Consider the following 24,274-nt stretch of genomic DNA (forward strand, 5'->3'; position numbering starts at 1 on the left):
ATCGCGACAAACCATGTTGCGCCGCCATTGTTTTTGAAAACGTTCATTTGATTGCGCTGTTGCATTAATTACACTGCATGGCCCGGATGGATGGAAGGACGGACACCATTCGAAGAGCTATTGGACCAGCTGCGCTGACTTCGTAAGCTGAGCTAAAACAAATTTCACCATGGTATAAAAATAGCATCGCAAAGCGAGCATAACCCCTCAGCCTATTAAGGTTGAAGGTGAGATAATGGTGAAGTCGGCTTAGTGAAGTGCCTAGTTTTCATATGGAAATTAAAATTGTGGAAACCTATTTTGAGGATGTGGCCATATTGAATTTCAAATCTCGCTGATTTACGAAAGGAACCTTCCCCTTACAAAACTGCATTAGGCCTACACCCACTAAAAATAGATTCCATCCTCCAAGCCGTTCTCCTTGAAATTGACGGAAACCGATTTCAAGCACGTTGCCCTGGTGACCATACTGAGAATCAGAACGTGCCGCTTTTCAAAAGGAACCTTCCTCTAGTCACCCCCAACGTACATACCAAAAATGAATTTGATCGGACGAACCGTTCTCCTCGAAATTGACTGAAACCGATTTCAAGCATGCCGCCCTAGTGGCCATATTGATAATCGGAATGAGCCTGCTTTCGAAAGGAACCTCGCTCTAGTCACCCGCAAGGTACATACCAAAAATGAATTTTATCGGACGAACGGTTCTCCTCGAAATTTCAACCGATTTCAAGCACGCCACCCTGGTGACCATATTGAGAATCAGAATGAGTCGGTTTTCGAAAGGAACCTTCCTCTAGTCACCCCTAACGTACATACAAAAAATGAATTCGATCGGACGAACGGTTCTCCTCGAAATTGACGGAAACCCATTTCAAACACGAAGCCCTGGTGGCCATATTGATAATCAGAACAAACCCCTTTTTCGAAAGGAACCTTCCTCTAGTCACCCCCAATGTACATACCAAAAATTGATTTGATTATCAAAGCTGTTCTCCTAGAAATCGACGGAAACCAAGTAGCAGACGCCCGCCCGGACGGACGGCGCATGTGACGCCAATACCCCTCTAGCCCATTTGGGCTGAGGGGTAAAAACTATAATGCTGTCCAGAGAAATATTTTTGAGATGAGGTGTCAATTGGTCCTAAATAGCGAAATGGGCCCTGGATCCGTTTTGATGATGGATATTTGTTTTTTAAAACTGTCTTTGTATCCCTATGCTTGAATGGTCATAAGATACAGGCTGTCAAAATGGCACAATGAAGAATTTGGCAAAGCCCCAATTTCTGGACTGATTTCGGATGTTCCCCTTGGCCTTCACTGTCCCCAAGTCCAATAGAAGTCCTCAGGTTCGTTTAGTGCTCTGCAATGAAATAAATCCCTAAACCATGCTAATCAGTATCAAATGACGCAGCAGAGTGATTTTACTCAATAATAAGGTCAGACCTTTCGGCCGAAAATTGCTTTTTGAGACATTATCTATAGGAAATGTAATTTTTTTCACTATTGAGGAGTTTGTCACAGCGATTCTTGTGGAATGTCTAAAAATGCAAAGCTCCCACTACTTACCCTTCATTTTTTGGTTTGAAGAAAGACAAGAAATTAATTCAGTCATTTTCTATACATTGTTTTACCATAATTAATGTTTTGGGTCATGGTTTCATCCATGCAAGTTTCAGAAAAATCGCCCTGGTACTTTTTGCTACCAACACAATCAAAGGCTACCCCTTTGCAGGCATCAAAGTTCCTTTTTTTTCCCCGGCGCACAATGCGACCTCACCCAACATTCGCACACTGCAATTTCAAGTCACTATACGTCCACTATGGTCCGATTTAAATATCCTCACATAACACTGTTAACAAGAGGCCCAAGGGCCTGGCGCTCAGCTGAAATGGATAGGTGAAGGCAAGGGTCAAGTGTGTGTCGGTACCGTTATTATGAGGCAACGAAGAAGATAAAGAGTTGGTTAACAAAATGAACTTTATTGGTGCGGCAGATATTTGATGCCTTTCGGCAGATATTTGAAGCGCCTTGCGGCAGATATTTGTTGCCTTGCGGCAGATATTTGATAACGCTCTCCAGGAATGGAAAGCAGTAAAATGAGTAAGCACACCTTACTCTGAATGTGGGAACAGCAAGTGCTTTCCTGGACTTGAAATGTGCCAACGACTCCTCTTGCAATAACCAACAACAGTTAATCTGTAAAAAAAGAGAAGAGAAATTAACACTGACTGAATAAAAAAGGGTGACATAGACGGGGAAATGTACACCACCGGATACAGTCTGTGCTTGATCAGGCATCGGTCAGATGATATCCTGAACAAGGCATCTATGGAAGCAAATCCAGAAAGAGACTTAACCTTCGAAGGGCACACTTATCACTCAGTGAAAAGTCAGTCCTGGGGGTTGTTTTCCAATTCAAAATAAAAGTGTAACCTCTTTAAATTAGTCTCACAGACTGAACCATAACACTCAACAGCCAACCGTGCCCACATGATGTGAGCCGTGAGCGAGTGGTGTACTATATTTTGAAAATTGTCTATCGTCTACAACATGTGACAGAACAGGATCTAGTGGACTTAATGATGAGGTACTATCAAATAAGGTGTCCATCAAATGAATCATGAGGGCCTGTTGAGTTATACTCTAAGCCTGCACAGCGCAGTGTACAGACAGTACAGGATTGCCAACCAAAAACATGAGCATTGCTGCGTAAGGAAACTGCAGTGGAATTCATACTACGATGTCATAATGTGACTTTCAAAATAATTGTAAACAAACGTAAATGGCGAGATTTGTTGACCGTCCCAAAATGGCCGACGGCGAATTCTCCGGTCGCTAGCGCAGTCCATAAACAAGCATCAATTTTACCAACTTTGGGTGCAAGCTTGGTCATAAAAGTTACAGAACTGTTAGAAATACATCTAAACAACATATATATACAGTTAAAAGTGCATAAAAATCCCGTTTCAACCTCCGGGCGCTACCTTTTTTTCTCCGCCACACGCCGGGCCCTACCGGTCGTTATTTAGTGCGACCGCCACCAGAGTGTTTATCACGATCTTTCGCCGTTTTAATTGCGCGTTTTAGGTAGATTAATCAATTATTACATGCATGCATTATATATCACCGAAATGATAATTGCGTAGGCTATTTGAAACTAAGTTCAGATATCATTTTCGATCTTTGAATTGAATTTAGGCGAGTGATTTTTGACACCCAGTCGACATATCAGGACTTGCAAAATTCACGCGAGATCGCTTGCATCATCGGCACATTTGAAAACCGAATTTCACAAATTCCACAAATATTTATCACATACCATATGTATCACCACAAAGGTAACTCTCTAGACTATTTGAAACCAAGTTCAGATACTTATTTTCACAAAAATTCGAAGCTATGCAAGCGATTTTTCAGTGGTAGAGATCGACGGAAACAAATTTCTTGCTCTAAAATGACATGAGACGAGCACCAACTTCCGCTGATTTGTGCACAAAATTTCCGGAATATTATAAAAAACTATTGATAAATCTGAATTATATAGACTCTTTTCAGTACCTAAACAAATTTCAGGTACATGGTCATGTTGATTAAAAGAGTATCAACCGATTGAACATGAGAAAGTTCACTCACCTTCATTGAAGCAGCGACTACCGCCATTTTTAAATGGTGGCACCTCTTCTATCGATCGGCCAATCAGCGGCACTGCTTGCAAAAAAGTTAAGCCACCGCCAAATTTGAAATCGCCAAAATTCAGGCAATGTGCCTGCAGCGCCAACTGGCGGTGAAAACTATATTAATTCCATTAAAAGTAAAAAATGAAAAAATATTTAAAAATATTCAGCCACATTTGAAAACAATATTTGCTCTGTGGACCGAGGTAAAAAGGGAAAGAAATCTAAACGCGAAATGACCTCATTCTCTTAATACAGGTCGGATCGCGCCGATTTTTCGTTTTTTGAGTTCACCTTGGGCAACTCCTAATTTAGCACCGTCAACGAAGTGGCTAGGCCTTCCCGGTCAGAAATGTCCAATTTTGTCCACAGATGGGTCCCTAGATGGATGGATTGCAGGACGGACACCATTTGAACAGCTATACTACTAGCTCCGCTGACTTTGTCAGCTGAGCTAAAAACCCATTCAACTTTGTATTCTGGAAACCAGACGCTCCACAGTCTGACCATCTGCACTCTGCAACCAGTTGATTTACTAACAATGTGCGCCATTATATTAGTGCTGTGGTACTGAACTAAAATGCCTCCATCACTTAAGAGCGTCTGCACATAAATTATGCACACATTACAGACACTGTTACATGGGCGCGGGCTTTGATGTGATTGGATATTGTCCAAGACAGCCTTCGAAACAAGGCCACCCTATACGAATTTCATTTGCACGAATTAGCTCACTGCCAAATATGGGAGAGTTGCATGACAAATTAGCAACTTCGCTCTTCTAAGTAATGATAGCTGTTTTTACACGGTGCGGGTTCAAGCCGGATTGAGACTAGTTCAGCTACCAGCCATTTTATTTTCCCTCATGTAGAAACGAAGCAACCGTCTTGAACCCTCCTGTCTGAGGTGGGTTACGATCACCAGTCGCGGGTCAATGACAATGTAGGCTGGTTCAGGTGGGTTTATTTTGTGTGTAAAACTAAAAGCAACCCGGCCCGAGCTGGTTTGTGTGCGCTACTGAAGAGGTTGAAATTTAGAGATTTTCTGGATTCGGAAGGCAATATATGTGACCCACCACAGCAAAATGGGTCGCATGTCGCACAGAAGATGAGCCTTCAGATTTTACAGAAGGCAGACTATAGTGAAATGAACAACCAGTCCGTCTCAACTTGTCAAGCTCGAAGCGACATGCGACTCATTTTGCTGTAGTGGGTCACATATGACAAAAAGCATATCATGATAACAGTATTTTTTTTACTCAAGCAGATACATAAGAGTGAAAACTATCTTGGAATAATCACAAAATGTTGTGATCCCAACAAACCCACTTTGATCCAGATCGAGGCCAGTTTGACGAACCGTCCCCGTGTAAAAAACCAACCAACTGACTTGTAACCGAACAGGCCTCGGGTGGGTTCAGGAGGTTCTTCCTCGAACCAGCACCGTGTTCTAAAGAGGCCTGATGTTACATTAAATGCTTATCCTGCTGCATACAAATAGCGTGCATGGAAGCAGGATTTGCTCAATCATAGTTTATAATGGAATTATCCTTTTTCTGGCGGCTTGTGGTATTCGACTCAATGACTCGACGACGCGATGACGATGACGCGATCAAGTTGGAATTTTTTTAAAGAATATCACTGCTTGGACTGTAATTTATACATAGAATCATAAGTGGAGGAAAATAAAAAAGAACCGATCATTACCAACCCCTTTCCAGCTGTTTTGACTGTATCTTATCCGACCATTTTTTCGTTTCCCACAAGTTCGCATTTTTGATAAAACCATGCACCATGTTGCTATGCAAGCCACTGGTATCTTACTGTGAATACAGCTAAATACACCTAAATATAGCTGGTTCAGATCAACCTCCTACCCAGGATATATCGGACATCCCCCCAGCATTGTCTCTTCCGAGGACAACTCCTCTTCGGCATAAAAGCAAAATAAAACAAAAGTCCCAGTGAAGGATTCGAGCCCACGGCCAAAAGATGTCTCCAGATCGGCAAAGAAGAAGTGACCGCCAAGTGAGGCCACACATCAGCAAACACCAGCTGCCAATGATCATGCAGCCAAACTCCGAGAATTATTTTAAGTGTCAGTTTAGTTTGGGAATTATAAATCCTCGTATGACATCTTTCCCCTTAGGGCATCTCCAACCAGGACATGTCCATATCTGGGGATATGCCCTAGGGGGCAATATTAAATGTCCTATAGAGGCTGATGTCTGGGGGGGGGGGCAGATGTCAAGGGATGGAAGAGGGACTGAGTGACTGAGTCTAAAAAACAGCACATGTGCGAAATTCCAATTGTTGACAGACTACCACATGACATCTGACATTGGCCACTAGAAGCTTGTGTGTCAATTAAATCTCCTGTCATTTTGCATGCTATGAAACTTCCGCGAGTCCTTTAAATATCAAAATCAACCGCGGGGACCAATCTTCAGTGGCCATGGCTGGGGGGGGGGGCACATCCTTCCACATACCGTAGCTGGGTATGGGAAGGCCGAGCTAAAACCTCTGCTATTTGAGCGGTAGCCCGGAGACCAGGATCATGGGATTCCGTATTTTAGCAAAATCCATAGCAACGATCGCGTCATCGAGCCATCGCGTTGTTGAGTCATCGAGTCGAATACCACAAGCCTTTTCTGGCTGCCATGGATGCGGTGTATGTCGCAACACTTACGCATGTATTTGGCCACTGGCCTTGCGACTTTTAGCGGTTCGGGACATTTTCAATTTCGGAAGCGCTTCCAATATTGGAAGCTCCCAAATTCAGAATTGCTGCCGATTTTGGAAGTGCACATCGCTTCCGACTTTGGAAGCTTTCAACTTTAAATGCAAATCAGGATATCAGAATCAACGATCGGTAAGTGTCTTTTTCTACTGGTATGGCACTTGGCAGTGGATATAGTTCGTCATTCTGCAGCGTTTCATCACTATCCCCGGCGTAAGTTTGGAACAAGAGGCCCAAGGGCCTGGCGCTCAGCTGAGTTAATATCATTAATATCCTCCCGGTGTTTAGTTCATTATGCATGAAAATGGCATGCTCCATGGTATTTGATATCCTTTTGCGTTCACTACGGTACCAATGTTTTTGGTTGACATAATTATGCCACTGTTCATTCCTCAATCCTGACCATAATTCGGGTGAAATCATCGTATGAAAATATTTACCGAAACATGAAGTTTATGCCATGAATGAGGATACTCATTGTCATAGCCTCGTTTACAAGTACGAAGTATTTTCCCGCGAATATTCAAAACTGCTTGGCTCCTTGCCAGTTAAATAACATGTGACTATACACAAAATAGAAAACGTTGATGGAAATTGTAAATCATTTTTTTATCAGGGGAAACAAGCTGATGATGATCATGTACGCTGAGGCACCATCACTACGTGGGATCCGTTTCATTCATTTTTAACAACTTCGTATCTTTGATAACATTCCTTTATTTTGCATCCATCTTCTTCAACATCTACATTCCAACTCTGTATCCCCTCCACCCCCTTTTCCTGGCCAGTCCAAGGCTTCGGATACCTGGCGAGGTATTTTCTACCATTCAGGGGCCAGGGGTGGCAGGTGCAATAGGTTATCAATCATTCATTTAACAATAGGTTTATCAATCATTCATTTAACAATACCCCCCTCCCCATCTTGTGTCTGCCCTCAGACACAGTGTAACTATCCATACTATAAAGAGCATAAATGCCAAAATTTCTTTGCCGTAGTCCATTTCATCTATCGTCCGAAGGAAGGGGTAGCATACATAACCAACTATCCCATAAATAAATACCTTCCTTACTATTATGACATACACACATTTCAAAACATGTAACTACAAATCTATAATACGTAATAAACATCATATATGCTATATAGTATGTATTATGAATCCACTGTATCAGGAAAACCATGATCTAATGTAGTTTAACCCAACTGATTCAGGCAATTTCTTTCAACATAACATAATATGTGCCTGGTTATGCAGATCCAAGGTACGTCCACTTAAAAACATATAGTATTTGGGGCCGTGCGGAACCACACAGAGTTCATTTCTTGATGCAACTGAAAATGATTCATGCTAATCAGATATCCAGGGTATGTGAATACTGTACCTCAATACATTTAAGCTATCAGAAACCAATGCACCAATCAGAAAAGAAGTTCCAGAAATAGTATTAATTTTGTGTGCGCGCATCAAAAATGAAAATTTTCTTTTTGCATGGGATCCCCTGATGGGTAACTACAGGATGGACCATTCAGGCTCTGTTTAGAAATGGTTTCCATACTTATTGGTAACTGACAAACATGCTATGATTTACATTATCTAATAGCCAACCAAACTTGGGTAGATCGATTTCTCGTTTGTGGGCTGCGAAGTGTCCGTGCTAACCATGGTATGCAACAGTTGTACAATTTACAACACAGGTGGCGCATTAAGGCGCAGATGATCCCTTAAAGCTCGTTTTCCAAAGGTTGGGATTACTACCTTACGGCGGAGCTGTACATTTCTGGGTATCTCTGGTAGGTAAGATACCGAGATAAAGGCAAACCCAAAACTAAAGTAGCAGTTGAAATCTGCAAGTTTGAGATATGGTCTTAGCTCCGGTAAAGCATGATAAGGGATTTGCCCAAGTTTGATGGCTAAAACTTCATTCGCATAATTAAATGACGCCACGAAATCTGCCTTCAGGGTATCATCCAATGTCGGACTAAATACCCTTCTCAAAAGGCTGATCACCTGAAGGAAATCCCGCAGTAAGGCTCTGGCCACCAAATACATAATCGATACAACCATGAAATATTTGACAATTGTTGACATGTCGATGAGTGTGTTCATCACCAATTCTTGTTCTTTCCACAAAATAGAAAACTGGTCGGTGGAATTTATGAGGTTAAAAGATTTAACAGGTAATGGTCGCTGAATGAGTAAAAGCATTGCTGTAAGACGTTTCAGCCTCAGGTAAAAAACACCAATTACGACAAGGAGAAAACCGAGCACCACACTATGAATAACTAGCCAAGAACTGAAGGGTTTTCAGTGTTAAGAGCTATCTTGTTATATATATCATTTATGTTTCTCTCTGATTCCGAAAGAAATAACTTGTTGCCTGTTTTGATGTTTTTGGTCAGCTGTTTGAAATCAATATCTGGGATTTCGGTTAGGGTGTCGTTTTTGTCTAACTGTAATTCCGGCAGTTCTGGTATTACTACATTTGGGGGTGACGAATACACATCAATAGACGATAACCTGTTTAATAGTTTTGGGTCTAGAGATCCTATTGCTACATTTACGGTATGGGAGTAAGAAACCTTGTCCTTGTTGGGATCACATTGTTTTGGTTGACCCAAAATGAGGAAACTGCTGGACTGGAGGGTGCAGTCACAACTAGGTACATTTATTATGCAATACCGGCATGGTTTTAAGACTTTTGGCGGGGAGTCACTACACTTAAAATGCCAATCTGATCTGACGTTAGAGGCAAAATATGTTCTTTCTGAGAGTGGTATCAGGAATTCACTTGACACATGTGGTTTGTATATAACTTTACATAATTTCAATATATTTTCATGATCCGCTTGAAACAATGCTGATAAGCATGAAGGAGAGGCTATAGGTTTAACCCTTTCACTGCCGGAGGCGCACTTCTGCGACAATCAATATTATTCCCTTTACTGCCGGAGGCGCACTTCTGCGACAATTATCCAGACACTATAAAACCATTGAAATTTCGTTATTGAGCGTGGTTAGCATAAAGTTTGATAGATGGCGTGGTAGTATAGATGGTTCAGCAAAACATGGCAGATGGTTTTATATTTCGATGTTTGGAAATTTATCGAGTAATTTGAAGCCAAAATGACCAAGAAGAAACTGACTGTGTCTGAGGTCCTTGATGAGCTGGATATAGTGAACGATTCGGACTCTGGTGAGGAGTTCGTCGATGATGATGATTTAGATCCTGACTTTGATGTAAATGATGAACAAATTAGCGATAATGAGAGTGTGTATATTGTGTTTTGCCAATTACATAGTTTTTTCAAAAAGAAATTCGTCCTCATTATAAATTCAAGATGGCGGTATGCAAATTAGGGCAAATTATGGTCCCATTTTGAAGAGTAGGCAACACTGAACAACTTTTATATACATTGTTTTGCTCTATCTCCAGAGGCTTTCTCTCTACAGGGTTGAGAAATATCCATACTCAAAATCATGTTAAAACAAAGAAACCTACCGGCAGGTGAGGTAGCTAAAAATTAGAAGCTACCGGCAGTGAAAGGGTTAATTCCAAAGTTCATGTCACATGACATGATAGGCTTTCTCTTGTCGCACATTTCAAATTGTGCTTGGGACATTTCAAGATAGTGGGAGCCTTTTTCATTTATGGCGAAGTAACGGTGAGCGAAGGAGATTTGAGTGGAGTGAGATACTGAGTCATTTAAGGTTTGCGGGTATGACTCCACTGCATATAAGTGAAATATGGACGATCCTGAGGATAGGGGTATTTGAATGTTAATGAATAGATGGGAGTCAGTATTCATGTATGTGGTCGATCGTAAGTGATAGTAGGTGTCAGCGGACGGGTGAACCAACGTAAAATCTGAGTCTTGCTGCCTGAGAACTGCGGCCACTTCGTCAAGGGTATCTTGTAGTCTAGCTGGGTCTATGAAAACAGAAGGTAACCGGTGGGCTATCAGATCCCGCGCCCCATCAATCCAGCTGTCTGCTTGTGCAAGTAGCTCATCCAGAGTTTCGTCCACTAGTATCTTATTCCTAAATAGCATCAGTAAACGGCTGACTGCTAGTTCTGTTTTGGACTCCCGCCAAAGCGACTTCTGCAAACTTTCACGAAGAACAATAAGGTCGGTCTTTGTCTGAGCCAAAGCGATCCTGGTCCGGTCCAGTGAATTATGGATTACCTGCACAACTGACGAGAGTTCACTCCCTATCTGGGTAATGCGTTTCGTGTTGGTTGCTTCTTGGGCGAATACATGGTTAACGTGTCCTGCCAGACGGTTCAACTGCTTGTCTGTTGCCAAACCAAAAGCAGCATGCCCCAAGTCCCCGATAACGTCGAATAGGCCTTTCTTGACTCTTAGCGTACCTGTAGTGGAGTTGTCCAAGGGAAGTAGCAGATTGAGTTGATCTAACGTTCTCTGCAGTAACTGCAGGGATGAGCTCCTGTGAGTATTTAATAGTGTAGCGGTCTCCATAATCAAATTGTCGAGGGTAGAAGTTGAATTGTCCGGTGGAATTCTAAAATCACTGTGCAATTCATTTGGTAAAACATGTCTGACACCAAACGTATGTGACCAAACCGTGGAGGAAATGGTAGTCGATCCTAGTGCGTAAAAGATCGTGCCACTATTGAAACGTACAATATTCTCCGGCTTCTTGATCCTGTGCTCAGCACTAGTTGTGGCCAGGAGGCCAATCAGAAATATCAACACACTCATAGTCAATGTCATCACAGCTCGAATATTTCGCATACAATTATCGCTGTCCGTACAAATACAAATGCCTACCGCAGAAAGGCCATCACATTGAAACACCAAACATAGTACTAAAACAGTTTAGGCACTTCGATATCACTAAACTGAATGTTCAGGAATAAATGAGATCCTGTATAATGAATTAATGGACGTCACCGATCACGTGAGTTCAGATCACTTCCTCTTTAGTTTCTTCCTCTTAGCCAGTGCACACTGCTTCTTCCGACCAAAGTAGGAGTCTATGATATCCTTCTTCACTATATTATATTCGGGCTCCCATGTGGGTCGAAAGTGCATACCATCTATCGACGCCCATTTGATCAAGAACCACCTGTTGCCCCTTTTGGATTTGTGGTTCAGGATGCATTCAACATGATATAACTTATCATCAGCAGGTACATTCCTCGTTTCCTTTGGCTTACCTTGTTCTTCTGTAATCTCTTTGGCCCTTGCAACCTGAGTTTGTTTCTCCCCTTGGCGATATGCAGGCAATCCTACATTTACATCTCTAGCCAGTTGGTTCCTGGGTATCTCGGACTCGTTTAACCCAACGTTTTCTGATTCATTGGGCAAGGTTGTAGGTATGTTCAAATCATGAACAGGTGGCCGTGTCTGATCATGCACTAGTTTCAAACGATTTTGATGCACCAGCTTTTTTACTTTTTTGTTGTCCAGAGTACGGATCCTAAAATTTACCCCATTAGGTAGCTTTTCAATGATCTCATAGGGGCCGACCCACTTTCTAGATAGCTTCCTCGAGTTACCTACCTTGACAACTGGGTAATAGAGCCATACTAGATGACCGACCTCAAACTGGGGTCCCTTTACCTGCTTATCATACCTTTTTTTCATGTCTTGCTGATTTTTCTTGAGGTTTTTTGTGACTGTTTCTTGTATCATGTGTAACTGTGAAATGAGCCGAGCCATGTAGTCTGTGTATGAAGTGTTCATTAGTTTGGACGGTTGCATTGCTACCTGGATAGGCAATCGAGCTCTTACACCAAATACTATTTCATATGGTGTGAAATGTGTAGACATTACATTTACAGATGTGCGTATGGCAAAAAGGGCACAATTCAGGTACTCATGCCATTGATTTTGAGATTTGTTTGATAGCATTTTGGCTAGGATAACCTTCAGTACTCTATGCTGGCGCTCAATTTTTCCGTTACAAGCAGGATGAAAGGCAGATGTGTGGAGGGTTCGTACACCCATGAGTTTGCATGTCTCTTTGTAGAGTTCAGAAAGGAATTGAGAACCTCTGTCAGACAGAATACTCACTCCCCCAAATGCTCCGAAACGGAAGAAGATTCCATTCACAATGTTAGTGGCTACCGTTTTGGCTGTGATGTTTTGTAAAGGCCATCCCTCCATCCATCCTGACAGATTGTCAAGAGCAGTCAGAACGTACTTGTATTGCTGCTCTCCAGATGGTTGAAAGGGTCCTACAATGTCTACTGACCATCTGCTGAATAGAGGGGGGATTGGAAGTGGTATTAGTGGGGCCTTTGAGACTTCCCTATTTGGTCCATACACTGCACAGTCTACACAATTTTTACAGTATTCTCTGCAATCAACATACATATTTGGCCAGTACACTCTTTCAACCAATTTCTTGTAGGTTCTATCTGTTGCGCCGTGACCTCCTGCGTTGCTTTCATGCATTTCGTGCAGCACTTCGATGATGTGGGATTACGATTGTAGCCTGGAGTTCATAGTCTGTTTTCCTATTGATCTTGTTAACATAATGTAATACACCATCTTCATTCAAAGAGTACCTATCGATTGATAAGAGGATTCTCCTGGCCTCCTTATCGCAAGGTGGTAGTTTCTTATGTTCGAGATATTCGATAATGGTCAGTAATTCCTCATCCTTTCTCTGTTCGACTTTCATATCTGGGCTACCTGTTTCTGACCACACGTGGTTCAGACTCACCTCTGGGGGATCTGAATAATACCTTCTGCTTAAACCATCGGCATCTGTATGCTGTTTTCCACTTTTATGCTCAATAACATACGAATACTGTTGCAAGGTTGTGTTCCACCTAGCCAGTCTCCCTGACAGAGTTTCCTGTGCTGCCTTTTGAAAAAGCCATGTAAGACTTGAATGGTCGGTTATGATTTTAAAAGGTGTTGATCCGTATAGATAAAATCGGTTTGCCTTTATTGCCTCAAGAATGGCCAGTGCTTCCCGTTCTGTAACAGTATAGTTCTGTTCTGCCTTAGAGAGAGCTCGACCACCATAGGATATTGGATGATCTACCCCAGCTTCGTCTTCTTGCAAGAGACTGTAGCCCAAACTGAAATCTGAACAGTCTGAGTGTATCTTGAACTGTTTCTTAAAGTTTGGGTAAGCTAGTACTGGTTCAGTTGTGAGAACAAACTTTAGTTTCTGGAAGGCAAGTTCAGCCTTTGTAGACCATTCAAACCTCTTGTTTTTACCTATCAATTCCTGCAGGGGCCTTGCGATGTGAGCATAATCCTTGATTAGCTTTCTGTGATATGATGTAATGCCGAGGAAAGCCCTGAGCTCTTTCATCGTTTGTGGTGTTGGGAATTCTGCAATAGCTGATACCTTCGAGGGGTCGGCTTGGATACCTTGCTGTGTTAGAAGGAACCCGAGAAAGCGAATTTGATCCCTGGCCCATGAACACTTGGACGGTTTGAGTTTTAAGTTAGCAGCACGTAACCGTATGAAGAATTCTCTCAAATGTGTCTTATGTTCCTGCCACGTATCACTCCACAAAATTACATCATCAAGATATGGGAGGGCGTTGTCATTGGCCCCTTAGGAGTTGCGTCATAATTCTCTGAAATATCTGCGCTGAGTTGATGCATCCCTGAGGGAGGCGATTAAACTCCCACTGATTGTTATGAGTCACTAGGCCGAAATAATGGCGGCAACTTTCTTTAATAGGCACTTGGTAGAAGGCTTGATCTAAGTCGCAACAGGTGAATAATTTTGGGGAACCCATACTGCTCAAGACCTCTTGTATTTGAGGGAGAGGAAAGCTATCGATCTTAATTTTAGAGTTGACCTTTCGTAGGTCCGCCACGACTCTCCAATTATTTGGTTGATTTGGCTTGGGGACAAGGAGTACGGGTGAACAGAATGCTGAGTTTGATGGTTGAATTATACCTGCAGCTTCCATTCTTTTCATCTGTTCGTCTAATACCTCTCTTAATGAATATGGTACTCTGTATGGTCTAGATCTAATGGGCTCATCCGATTCAAGTTTTATCTCTGCCTCAAAGCCTGTTGCCTCACCTAACTCTGTCCAGTCAGCAGCAAAAACATCTCTGAACTCATTTAATAGGTCATTTAGTTCTATTCGCTCACTTTCATTTAGACAAGAATGTTCCAAATCATGATCGTTTCGTTAACGAGTTTCATTGCTGTTAATTTGCTGTTTTGCTTCCTTTGATTTGGATACTTCGTAGTGGTATATATTTGCGTCTAGTATTGGAGCTTCCAGATCTAATGGTGTCATGTGTCCTATATACGCACCCCTACGTATGGTTATTGGTGACGATGTGCAGTTTGCCAATTTGAAAAAGACATAGCCATCATGAGTTGTACAAATTGATTTTGACCCAATAATGTTATATCGATCTTGCAGTTTTGGACTAGGTTCAATGAGGACGGTTTTATCATGGCTTATCCTTCTCCTCCCCTCTGTACAGCTCTTATAACACACTCTGAGTACACAGGTATCTCGACGTTGTTTCGGTTCACCAGCTTAAGTTTCATTTCAAAATGAGCATATTTCCCCAGTGGAAATGATTCTCCTGTATCAAATGTTACGGTATGGTTTCCTATATCTAGCCTAGCACCGCTCTGTCGCATGAAATCGAGACCAAGGATAATTGGTTGGGTTAAGTGTTGCATTACTTGTACAGTTCTGACATAGCTCCCACTGCCCACATTTACTTCTATTTGAGTTTTTCCTATGACATCTACTTTAGTACCGTTTGCACACGTAATGGCTATATCACTACGCTCAAGGGGAAGTGGTGCTATCTCCTTGTTGTAATTGTTGTAAAGATCTTCGGAGATGACAGAAACATCAGCTCCTGTGTCTAACATTGCTACTAGTTTCATTTCATTATGCAACATAACACAAATTTTGTTACCACCGCCATTCACAATGGAAGAACTTGGTTCTGAACACTTACCCATCTTCTTCTGATTTCTTTTCTGTTGAGGTTTTGCCGGAGCTCTAGTGGGTAGTTTAGTCCCTAGTATAGTCTTCTGTTGAGTCCCATGAGGTTCAGATAACTTCTGGTTGAGTTTCATTTTCACTGGAGGGTCTGAAAAGTCCTGATTGTCACTTTTGTTCACCCTTGGCATCGTATCGGTCTTATCACTGCTAATTGTCTCTGTCTCAGTTGGGGGCAATTTTGTCGGCATCTGAACATCTCCGTGCCATTGGGGTTCAATGCCTATTTCCTATTGTCCGTGGCGTCCTCCTGGGCAATCCCTGACTCTGTGGTTGCCACCACAATCGTAACATCGTATCGGCTCACCCCTTGCGTCCCGTTGATTCCTTCCTGGGGCATTTCTCTGTACGTAATCTGGGCGACGGTTTTCTATTCTGCCTTGATGCATCTTCTGCTCCATCTGTTGAATCCTCTTCGCTAGGTCCGAGATGGAAGATGCCAGTTTATCTAACTGGTCCTCCCCTTTCATCGTGGCAACTGAAGGCCCTTCTAGCTTGATTATTCTGACAGCATTTCTAGCCAGTTTTTCAGCGTCCCCAAATGTTGTTGGAATAGCTGCACATACGATATTTTTGATTTCTGTCGGTAATCCGTCTATATATATGCTGAGTGCCATATGCTCAGGGAGGTTGAGTTCTCTGAACCGACGTCTGAGGTCATCGGTGTAAGCCTCTATGGATTCTCCTGGAAGGAGACGACGGCCTGTTAACTCGCGAGCCTTTATCCATTTTTGATCTCCATTATTGTATCTTGACAGGAACGCTGTCTTTATCTCTTCCCAGGTGTTTTTCTTGTCAATACCTTGGAGCCAGGACTGTGGTCCTTCGCGGAGGAATAATCCAAAACCGCTTACCTTGTCCTCTTCCGTCCACTGCAACAGGGATGCATACTGTTCCCAGTTTTGTAGCCAGGAGACCGCATCGTTTTGTCCTGTGAAACAATCTGGTTTCTGTAGTTGGTTGCCTTTTATGTTATGCACGTGTCTCACCGCTCGTTCTTTTTCACGTTTCTCACTATCTGGGCTGCACATCGTCGTGTCACTGTTGCAGTGCAAGGGACTACTCCTATGGAATCCTGTATGGTTCCTTAAGTCGCGGTTTGCTTCACTTGCATCTTGCACTTCATGTTTCAATGAAGAAATTGTCAAACCTAAATCCTCAAACTGCTTTCCGAATGAGCGTTCGATTCGATCAATTTGTGTCTTGAGTCTTTTCTCAGCGTCCTCACTTTCACCCGTGACATGACTTTTTATCACGGCAATGTTAGATCCCAAATCGTCGAATTTTTCTTTGAAAGCAGCTTCTACACCATCGATCTGCTCCTTAAGTTCATCTTTAGCTTCCTCATCCACTGAACGAATTTCACCTTTTAGAGAGTCAATATTTGTCCCTATTTGTTCAAACTAACGTTGAAACGATCCTTCAACACGATCAATCTGATTCTGCAGTCTGCTATCAGACTCCTTTTTTGCGTTTTGGAAGTCTTTTTCGAACTTATCTGTTAGCAGGTCGTGGAGCGCCTGAAGGTTCGGTTCCATCGTTGTCTTACTCCGTGTTCTAGTTCCTAACTTCTCTACAGACATTTTACCCGGGTCCAATCACCATTGTACGCTGAGGCACCATCACTACGTGGGATCCGTTTCATTCATTTTTAACAACTTCGTATCTTTGATAACATTCCTTTATTTTGCATCCATCTTCTTCAACATCTACATTCCAACTCTGTATCCCCTCCACCCCCTTTTCCTGGCCAGTCCAAGGCTTCGGATACCTGGCGAGGTATTTTCTACCATTCAGGGGCCAGGGGTGGCAGGTGCAATAGGTTATCAATCATTCATTTAACAATAGGTTTATCAATCATTCATTTAACAATCAAATAAATCATTCATGAGAAATCGTTTTGTTGCTGAAGCTTGCATGACGAAGTTAATGCTAAACCTTTTCTTGTGCTCTACTGCGCCACCGTAGTTTTCTATTTAGTCCAGCAATGACGTCATTTCTGGTGATTCCCTACGTTGTCCAATGAGCGCTTTTTAAAATGTGCCATTTGGTATTGTACAGTATGCAATGTATTTTTTCAGCGCTGCCAGTTACCGAACAGAATGCCGTAGCTCCCTCAATTTCCAATCAATTTTTATGGGAGTGACATTATTGTATTGCTTAGAATGTCTACTTTTTACTCATGAAAGAATCGTAGAACTAAAACATAGGCGAACAGAATCATGCTGATTCACTGCACATACTGTGGGAATTCTCTACTTCAAAATACATCGGTGATGTCATCGCGAACAGAGCATGCACTTCCGATATCGTTTTCACAGAAATGTGGCCAAATTTTCAAGAACTAATTTCTGAATTTAGTCCCTAAAGACCTTATGACTACCACTGGAACGAACTAGTGATAATATCGCCTACCAGACTACTTTTTAAGCAGAAAATTGGGTACTTGAGTGTCATTGAGCTCCAAGATTATTGCACATAGCGTAAACAACATGCCACCATTTTGTCTCCGCTTCGGTATTTCGTACGCCGCTTATAATGCACCTTCTCAATTAAAACCAACATAATAAGGCCTTACATCGTTGATTGAATAGGAACACCACACAAAACACAATAAAGTGGGGGTACAATCGATTACGAAGCTGAAGTGAACAGTGATTTATTCCTGGAGCTGCTGCTTTTGTTGTGTAGCTGCCATGTTTTGAGAACTGGCAAATAGGAGACTTCATTGATGGCTGACGTCATCGGGCGGGAATTTGAATCGGCAGAAATAATTAAAAGGCAGGTAGCGCCCTCTCCTGTTAAAATTTTGAACTTTTTCTCAATAAAATAGATTTTCAAGAATTTTATCTTAATGTTAGAGCATATTTCGACTAATTCTGCTGCTCCTAGGCCGATATAGGCCAGTTTCCTTCATGCACTCTCACTCGCAGGAAGTAGGTCGAATGGCGACAAATTTTGTTTTGAAAGTAGAGTTTGACCAGAAGTATCCAGAAATGCAAAATTGAAGTCTCTAGGTCTTACGGTTACAAAATGTGCACCATGGGTTTAACGGACGGATGGATGGATGGACAGACGGACGCCACTGAACAACTTATTTGACAAGCTCGGCTGACTTAGTCAGCTGAGCTAAAAATCATCGATTGAATTGCTTGGGTCTTGCTGGTCACCAGACACTGTTGTTCAAAACTAACAACCAAACACATTAATCAATCAATCAATATTCAGCATAATCAATGTAATTTTTTTGTAGTAATTCCATCTCATCATGCTTCAAGTGACAATGAATGAGTGCATTGAGGCATGCCCAGACCATGCCCCATGACGGGTAGCCTAATGCTATTAGGCACCACGGTGGCACTGAAGTTGAACGCTTCTGAAGTCGGAAGAGAAATACGCAAAATCAGCAGCGATTCTGAATTTGGAAGCATAACTTCCAAAATTGGAAAAGTCCCGAACTGACATAGAGTTCTTCTTGGATTTTATACTCGCACTTGTAATAACTGATCGCACAAGACAATACAGGTCGCAAAAGAAAGCTTTATTTTCAAAGTCGCAATGTGTGATACACACCAAATAACCGGTCGCATATCGTATGTAATGTATGACTATGATTCGCTTACTTTATTCTCGATTTTAAACGACCAGTTCAGCATGTAATATGTCCAGCCCCTTTTCAACAATGAGGCGGTCATAAATTAGCATTGCAATAATGCTCAGGCCAATCTTGGGGATAGGCCCGCGGTGTGTAATCTTATCTTTGCCGCTCATTCATTCATTGAAGAAATTGTGTCGATTACTGGTGATAAGTCAGAATACCAGAATGATGACCAGCCGGTTGCGTCAAATCTGTCCGTGGAAAAGGCAGTATACAGGGCATTGCTGAAAAAAGGTTTACCTGTTTTTAAAGTATTGAGGCTTTTTTAAATAACTGTTGTTGATTTCAAGGCAAAGATCTTTTAAATACCGGCTGAGAATGTAATGTCACTTCAGCTGAGCGCACACGGGCAACAAAATGACAGCGAAACTGAAAACATTTGTTTTCAGTTGTTTTCGAAATGTTTTGCGTCTTTGTCGTGTTTGTTTCAATCACTCGCACACGGGAGACAAAATGACACGGTCACGTCACAGGTCATGTCAAAAATGAAATGGCCAGGGCCATTGCGCTCACCTCATGTGGAGGAAAGATGGATAAAGAGCATGATATTGTGTCATGTAGTGTTAGGTTTGATGTAGGTCCAAGCAATTACAATTTCCCCAAAATGGCCAATTTACAGTACATTCGACCTCTGTGACCTTGAAAAGTAGGTCAAATCAAAGAAGACCCGGGTGACACATTGAATGGTTGTTAGAATTAGATGTACCTATGATATAAAATTGGTGCCAATCGGGCAAGTCATTACTAGGAATAATGGCATTTTGAAGAATTTAGGATTTGGCCCCCTCCCTGGAGGCCAAACGGCAAATCAGATCGCACCAAACTTCGGTACCTGAGATCACCTGACCAAGGGGTACATGTGTACTTAATTTGTGATCAATAGTCATTGCAGTTTAGAAACGTGCCATAGTTACGGCCTGACGGCGAATTTACGCCATTTGACCTCTGTGACCTTGACAAGAAGGTCAAATTAAATACCTGTGTGACATAAACTGTATGGTGGTTAGATGTACCCATGATATCAAATTGGTGGCAATCGGGCAAGAAGTTAAGGAATAATCACATTTTTAAGGTTTTTGGATTTTGCCCCCTGGTGGTCAAGTGGTGAATCATATTGGACCAAACTTTGGTCCCTGAGATCACCTGACTAATGGGTAAATGTGTACCAAATTTGGTATCAATAGTCATTGCAGTTTAGAAATGTGCCATCGTTACATCCTAATGGCCAATTTACACCATTTGACCTCTGTGACCTTGAAAAGGAGGTCAAATCAAAAACCCGGAGGATATATGATGCACCTTTGCTAGAAGTACCTACCATATTTTTTTCAAAATTTCCCGACTACTATTAAGGGAGATATTGCATATTTTCACTTTTAACGTTTGGCCCCCTGGTGGCCAAACCATGAAACAAATCGGACCGAAACTTGGTCTCCAAGGTGTCATTACATAAGGGTACATGTGTACCAAGTTTCAACTCAATAGCTCTAACAGTTACGAAACGTGCCCTGCTAACGGACGACGGACGACGACGACGACGACGACGACGACGACGGACGACGGACGCCACGGTATGGGATAAGCTCACCTCTGCTAAGAGGTGAGCTAACAAGGGGTAACCATGGTTGCGCCATACGTCACACCCCCGGTCACACCCGCGTATTCCAAGATGGCGGCCGATCTCTAGGGTCTTTGCTATTTCAGTAATTGCGGCATACCGCCTGTTCTTATCGCTGTAGAGCGGCGAGGTCACCTCGAACAAGGCAGGCCTTCCTGCCACAGCTCGACCAACCTGCACTCGAGCTCAGCCGTCCATATTAATTCATGCAATTCCGATTCTTCATCCACAATCAACTCCATTTCGTTTCAAATTGGCGCTGCCATTTTGACCTGGCTTGGTTGGTATCACATGACGCTGAACGTCATCGTGATTGGCTAATGACGATGATGACGCAAAAAATGTTTTACGTTTCGTTGCAGTCACCCGCAAATGGGCGACGTTTTGACGAAAAACATTTTGACTAGGTCAAAAATATATTGCATGTTTAATTCGAAAACTGTTTCAAAAACAAATGTTTTCGAAAAACATTAGTTTTTGTCGCCCGCAGACGGGCAACAAATTGTGAAAAAATATTTGAAAACAAATGTTGTCGCCCGTGTGCGCTAAGCTTTAGATAGCGCATGCCTCATGTGACTGCGGTGGTGGAACATGATGGAAACTTTCTTCTTCCGCTTGACCGTACCTCCCCATATAATTGAAAATTGGGTTGGGGCATGGCGAACGGACTGGTCGTTTAAAACCGAGAATAGAGTATGTGCGACTCGTAAGGGGTGAACTTTGATGCCCCCCTTGCAGCAAAATCTTCTTAGTAAAAAACCAAAACCTGTCACAACACGAGAAAATGTGACGTCCTGCCAAACCAAAATCGACGAAAAATGCAACTGAACATGAGGCTTTGCATGCTAATTGCCATGTCAATTGTCAGTTGCGTTTTATGTCTATTTTGTACACACACAAGCCCTGTTTTGCCAAAGCAGAGCATGTGTTTGTACTCCACCATTTATCGAGTCTTCTTTCAAATTGCATACCGCCTACTGGTACACATACCGCCTACTGGTACACATACCACCTACCGGTACACATACCGCCTACCGGTACACACTAATTGGATTTTTATTGGAATGGAAAGTGTGGAATGGTTCTTGTCTGATTTCGACTTTCTCTACCATGTAACCATCCAATGTTCATTGTGGGCTCATGGAAAACCATGAGTATTGGTCCTCCTGGTTTTGCATGAGTGTGTACCGGTAGACTGCGCAAGTCAAGACTCTTTTAAAGTCAAGACGTGACCATCAAAGAACGGGTCAGGTACATACCGTGATTCACTGAAGTCCATATCAATATATTCAGTCTGGCTGTGGCTTGCACTTCTTTGGGCTCTGATGATTTCGTTCATAATTTTCCTGCCGATGTATCTAGCTTTGTTCCTCTTGCATGTCTTGTCTTCCTCTCGATAGTCAAGTGCTTCCATACCTGAACCTGTGGCGGTATCCTGATCCACACATTTCACCTCGTCCACGGCAGCTTCAGGCTCAGCCATTTCATTGTCATCAGCGTCTGCTGCTTGGCATGCTGGGCCAGCCCCTAGGTCCTGCTCCTCTGAGGACCTGTGCCTGGTGCCAGTGGCGGTCAACGGAGTACGACGATACCCATTCATGAGTGACCGAACTTCCAGTAACTCAAAAGAATTCTGGTTCAAAATGAATATTTCATCAAAAGTTGCTTGCAATTTCTCTACATGCTTGGCATACTGTAACAAAAAACTTGAACGCTTCGACCCTAATAGTGACGGAGCATGTCCACAATTCTGGACTTTGAGAAAAATGGAATATGGGGAGATAGGTCCTGTATCATAATGTATTCCAAATTTGTTCAGGTCAGCCTCCTTCCACTTTCTACCATCTTTCAGTATTTCAATATTCATCGGCGAACCTTCCATTGGCGAGGTGCTCATGTTGCTCTGCTGCGCATTGTGCGATTCTGTCTGATTAGTGTTGTAAGCACTGGAAAACCCAGGTGTTGGCCTATAATCACCCTGCAACACAGACAAATTTGGAGGCGGACCAGCCATTTTGAAGCATGTATGTCGAAGGGGGCGCCACCGTTCATAAGTTCCTAATGCGGGAATATTCGGATGTGAGGTTTTTAAATTTTAGATTTAGATTTTTCTAAAGGGATGCCTAGCCCATTATATAGCCTCGATCCACGCTGTACATCGAACCTATGTGCCAACTCGAAATTCCAGCCCAAATGCATTTTAAGCCATGAAGAAAAACAGGAAAACCCCCCAGTATAAAAATAGTTTGACGTCACAAGGCTAGCCAACCAATAAGGCCATTGTTTCGTCAACCAATCATTTTCGCAATAGGCACCTTGCACTTCGTCCCTTTTAATAATAATAAATAAAAATTATGTAATGATAATTACAATTATAATACTCATCCGCACTCAGTTATCGGGACTTTGATATTGGCCCGCACTATGGGGCCATGGCTTTCTTGTGGTATCACGAGAGGACAGGTCGATTACATCTGTACATGTTTCAGATAAGAATGCACAATTAGGTTCCAGGTCATTTTAATACCAACAAGAGGCCCAAGGGCCTGGCGCTCAGCTGGATGACCTAATAACATAGGACTGAGGGTGTAAAGTAGTAAATATCAGCTTTATACTACTGTTTGAAGGTCAAGAGAACACGTTATACCACTAAGATTTCCAATGCAGAGCTGCCAACTGGATGAAATACGATTGAACTAATCAGCCATAAATATTACAGGAGGCAACGGAAGATATCCCTAGTTCAGTTGTATCGGTAGCTTTACAGAAAAGAAGTGTCAGAGAGGATGAGACTTCTCCATGGACAACTGTGGTATGTCCAGGCTTGGTTGTACAGCACAAGGATACAAAATGCTGTCTGTAATTGAGAGGTATCCTGATTTAACAGAGGTCAAAATAAATAGAAATGACCAGTTTGGGACTAACACCACTGTCTTTTTTTTGATAAGGTAGAAATTACAGGAGTCAACAAAATTAATTTTATTGAGAGAAATTGACCTGTCCTGCAGGTGATTGGAATTTACAATACAAAGGGTCGTTTTCATATTTGAAAATCCCTTCATAATCAAGGGCTACCTCCGACTAAAACAGCACCCATAAACAATAGACCACCAACTGCGGTAAAACCCAAGTCCAGCAACCAAAAGTACCAAAAATACATTTTTGTTTACATTTGAACTGCACACATGCGTTTGTTTACAATTTCCCGCGAAATCTCGAAAATCAGGTGACCTGCAATCGTGGATTGAAAATAACATTTATCTGGGTTCAGCAGGTCAGCAGGTATACCGGCTGTTCCAATCATTCCCCTACAGCCAGCTGTTCAAAAGGTATATGTTATTCACCCCACAGGGAGTGCAGGTAATTGATTAAGCCCTTGCATAACTTAACAGCAATGGCTTGGCTTCTGTGAGTGGTAAGGAGAATTGACAGTGTCCGATTAAAAATCCCTCATTTCTGCTCCGCTGAAGTAAATTTTTGAATAAAACCAAGACGTTGCATCAGGGTAAGGTGTCACCACCATTTATGCAAAATTTCAAGGCGATCCAACGCCTCTAAGTGTGACTTTATTCGTCCCCCTTCTAATATTATTATATAGAAGA

At 42.3% G+C, this 24,274-nt stretch overlaps 1 protein-coding gene across 5 annotated transcripts in view; it reads right to left on the minus strand.

Moving 5' to 3' along the window:
- Positions 1-22,683, minus strand: part of LOC135498061 (uncharacterized) — a 133,705-nt gene extending 111,022 nt beyond the window's left edge. For 4 of the 5 annotated variants that reach the window (XM_064788212.1, XM_064788214.1, XM_064788211.1 and 1 more), the window contains exon 1: positions 21,932-22,683. In XM_064788212.1, coding sequence (XP_064644282.1) covers positions 21,932-22,569 — 638 coding nt within the window. In that variant the 5' untranslated portion in view covers positions 22,570-22,683. The remainder of the gene's footprint in view (positions 1-21,931) is intronic. The other variant, XM_064788215.1, reaches the window with a different exon arrangement.
- Positions 22,684-24,274: the final 1,591 nt, after the last annotated feature.

The sequence above is a fragment of the Lineus longissimus genome, chromosome 13, assembly GCF_910592395.1.
Source record: "Lineus longissimus chromosome 13, tnLinLong1.2, whole genome shotgun sequence".
Lineage (NCBI taxonomy): Eukaryota > Metazoa > Nemertea > Pilidiophora > Heteronemertea > Lineidae > Lineus > Lineus longissimus.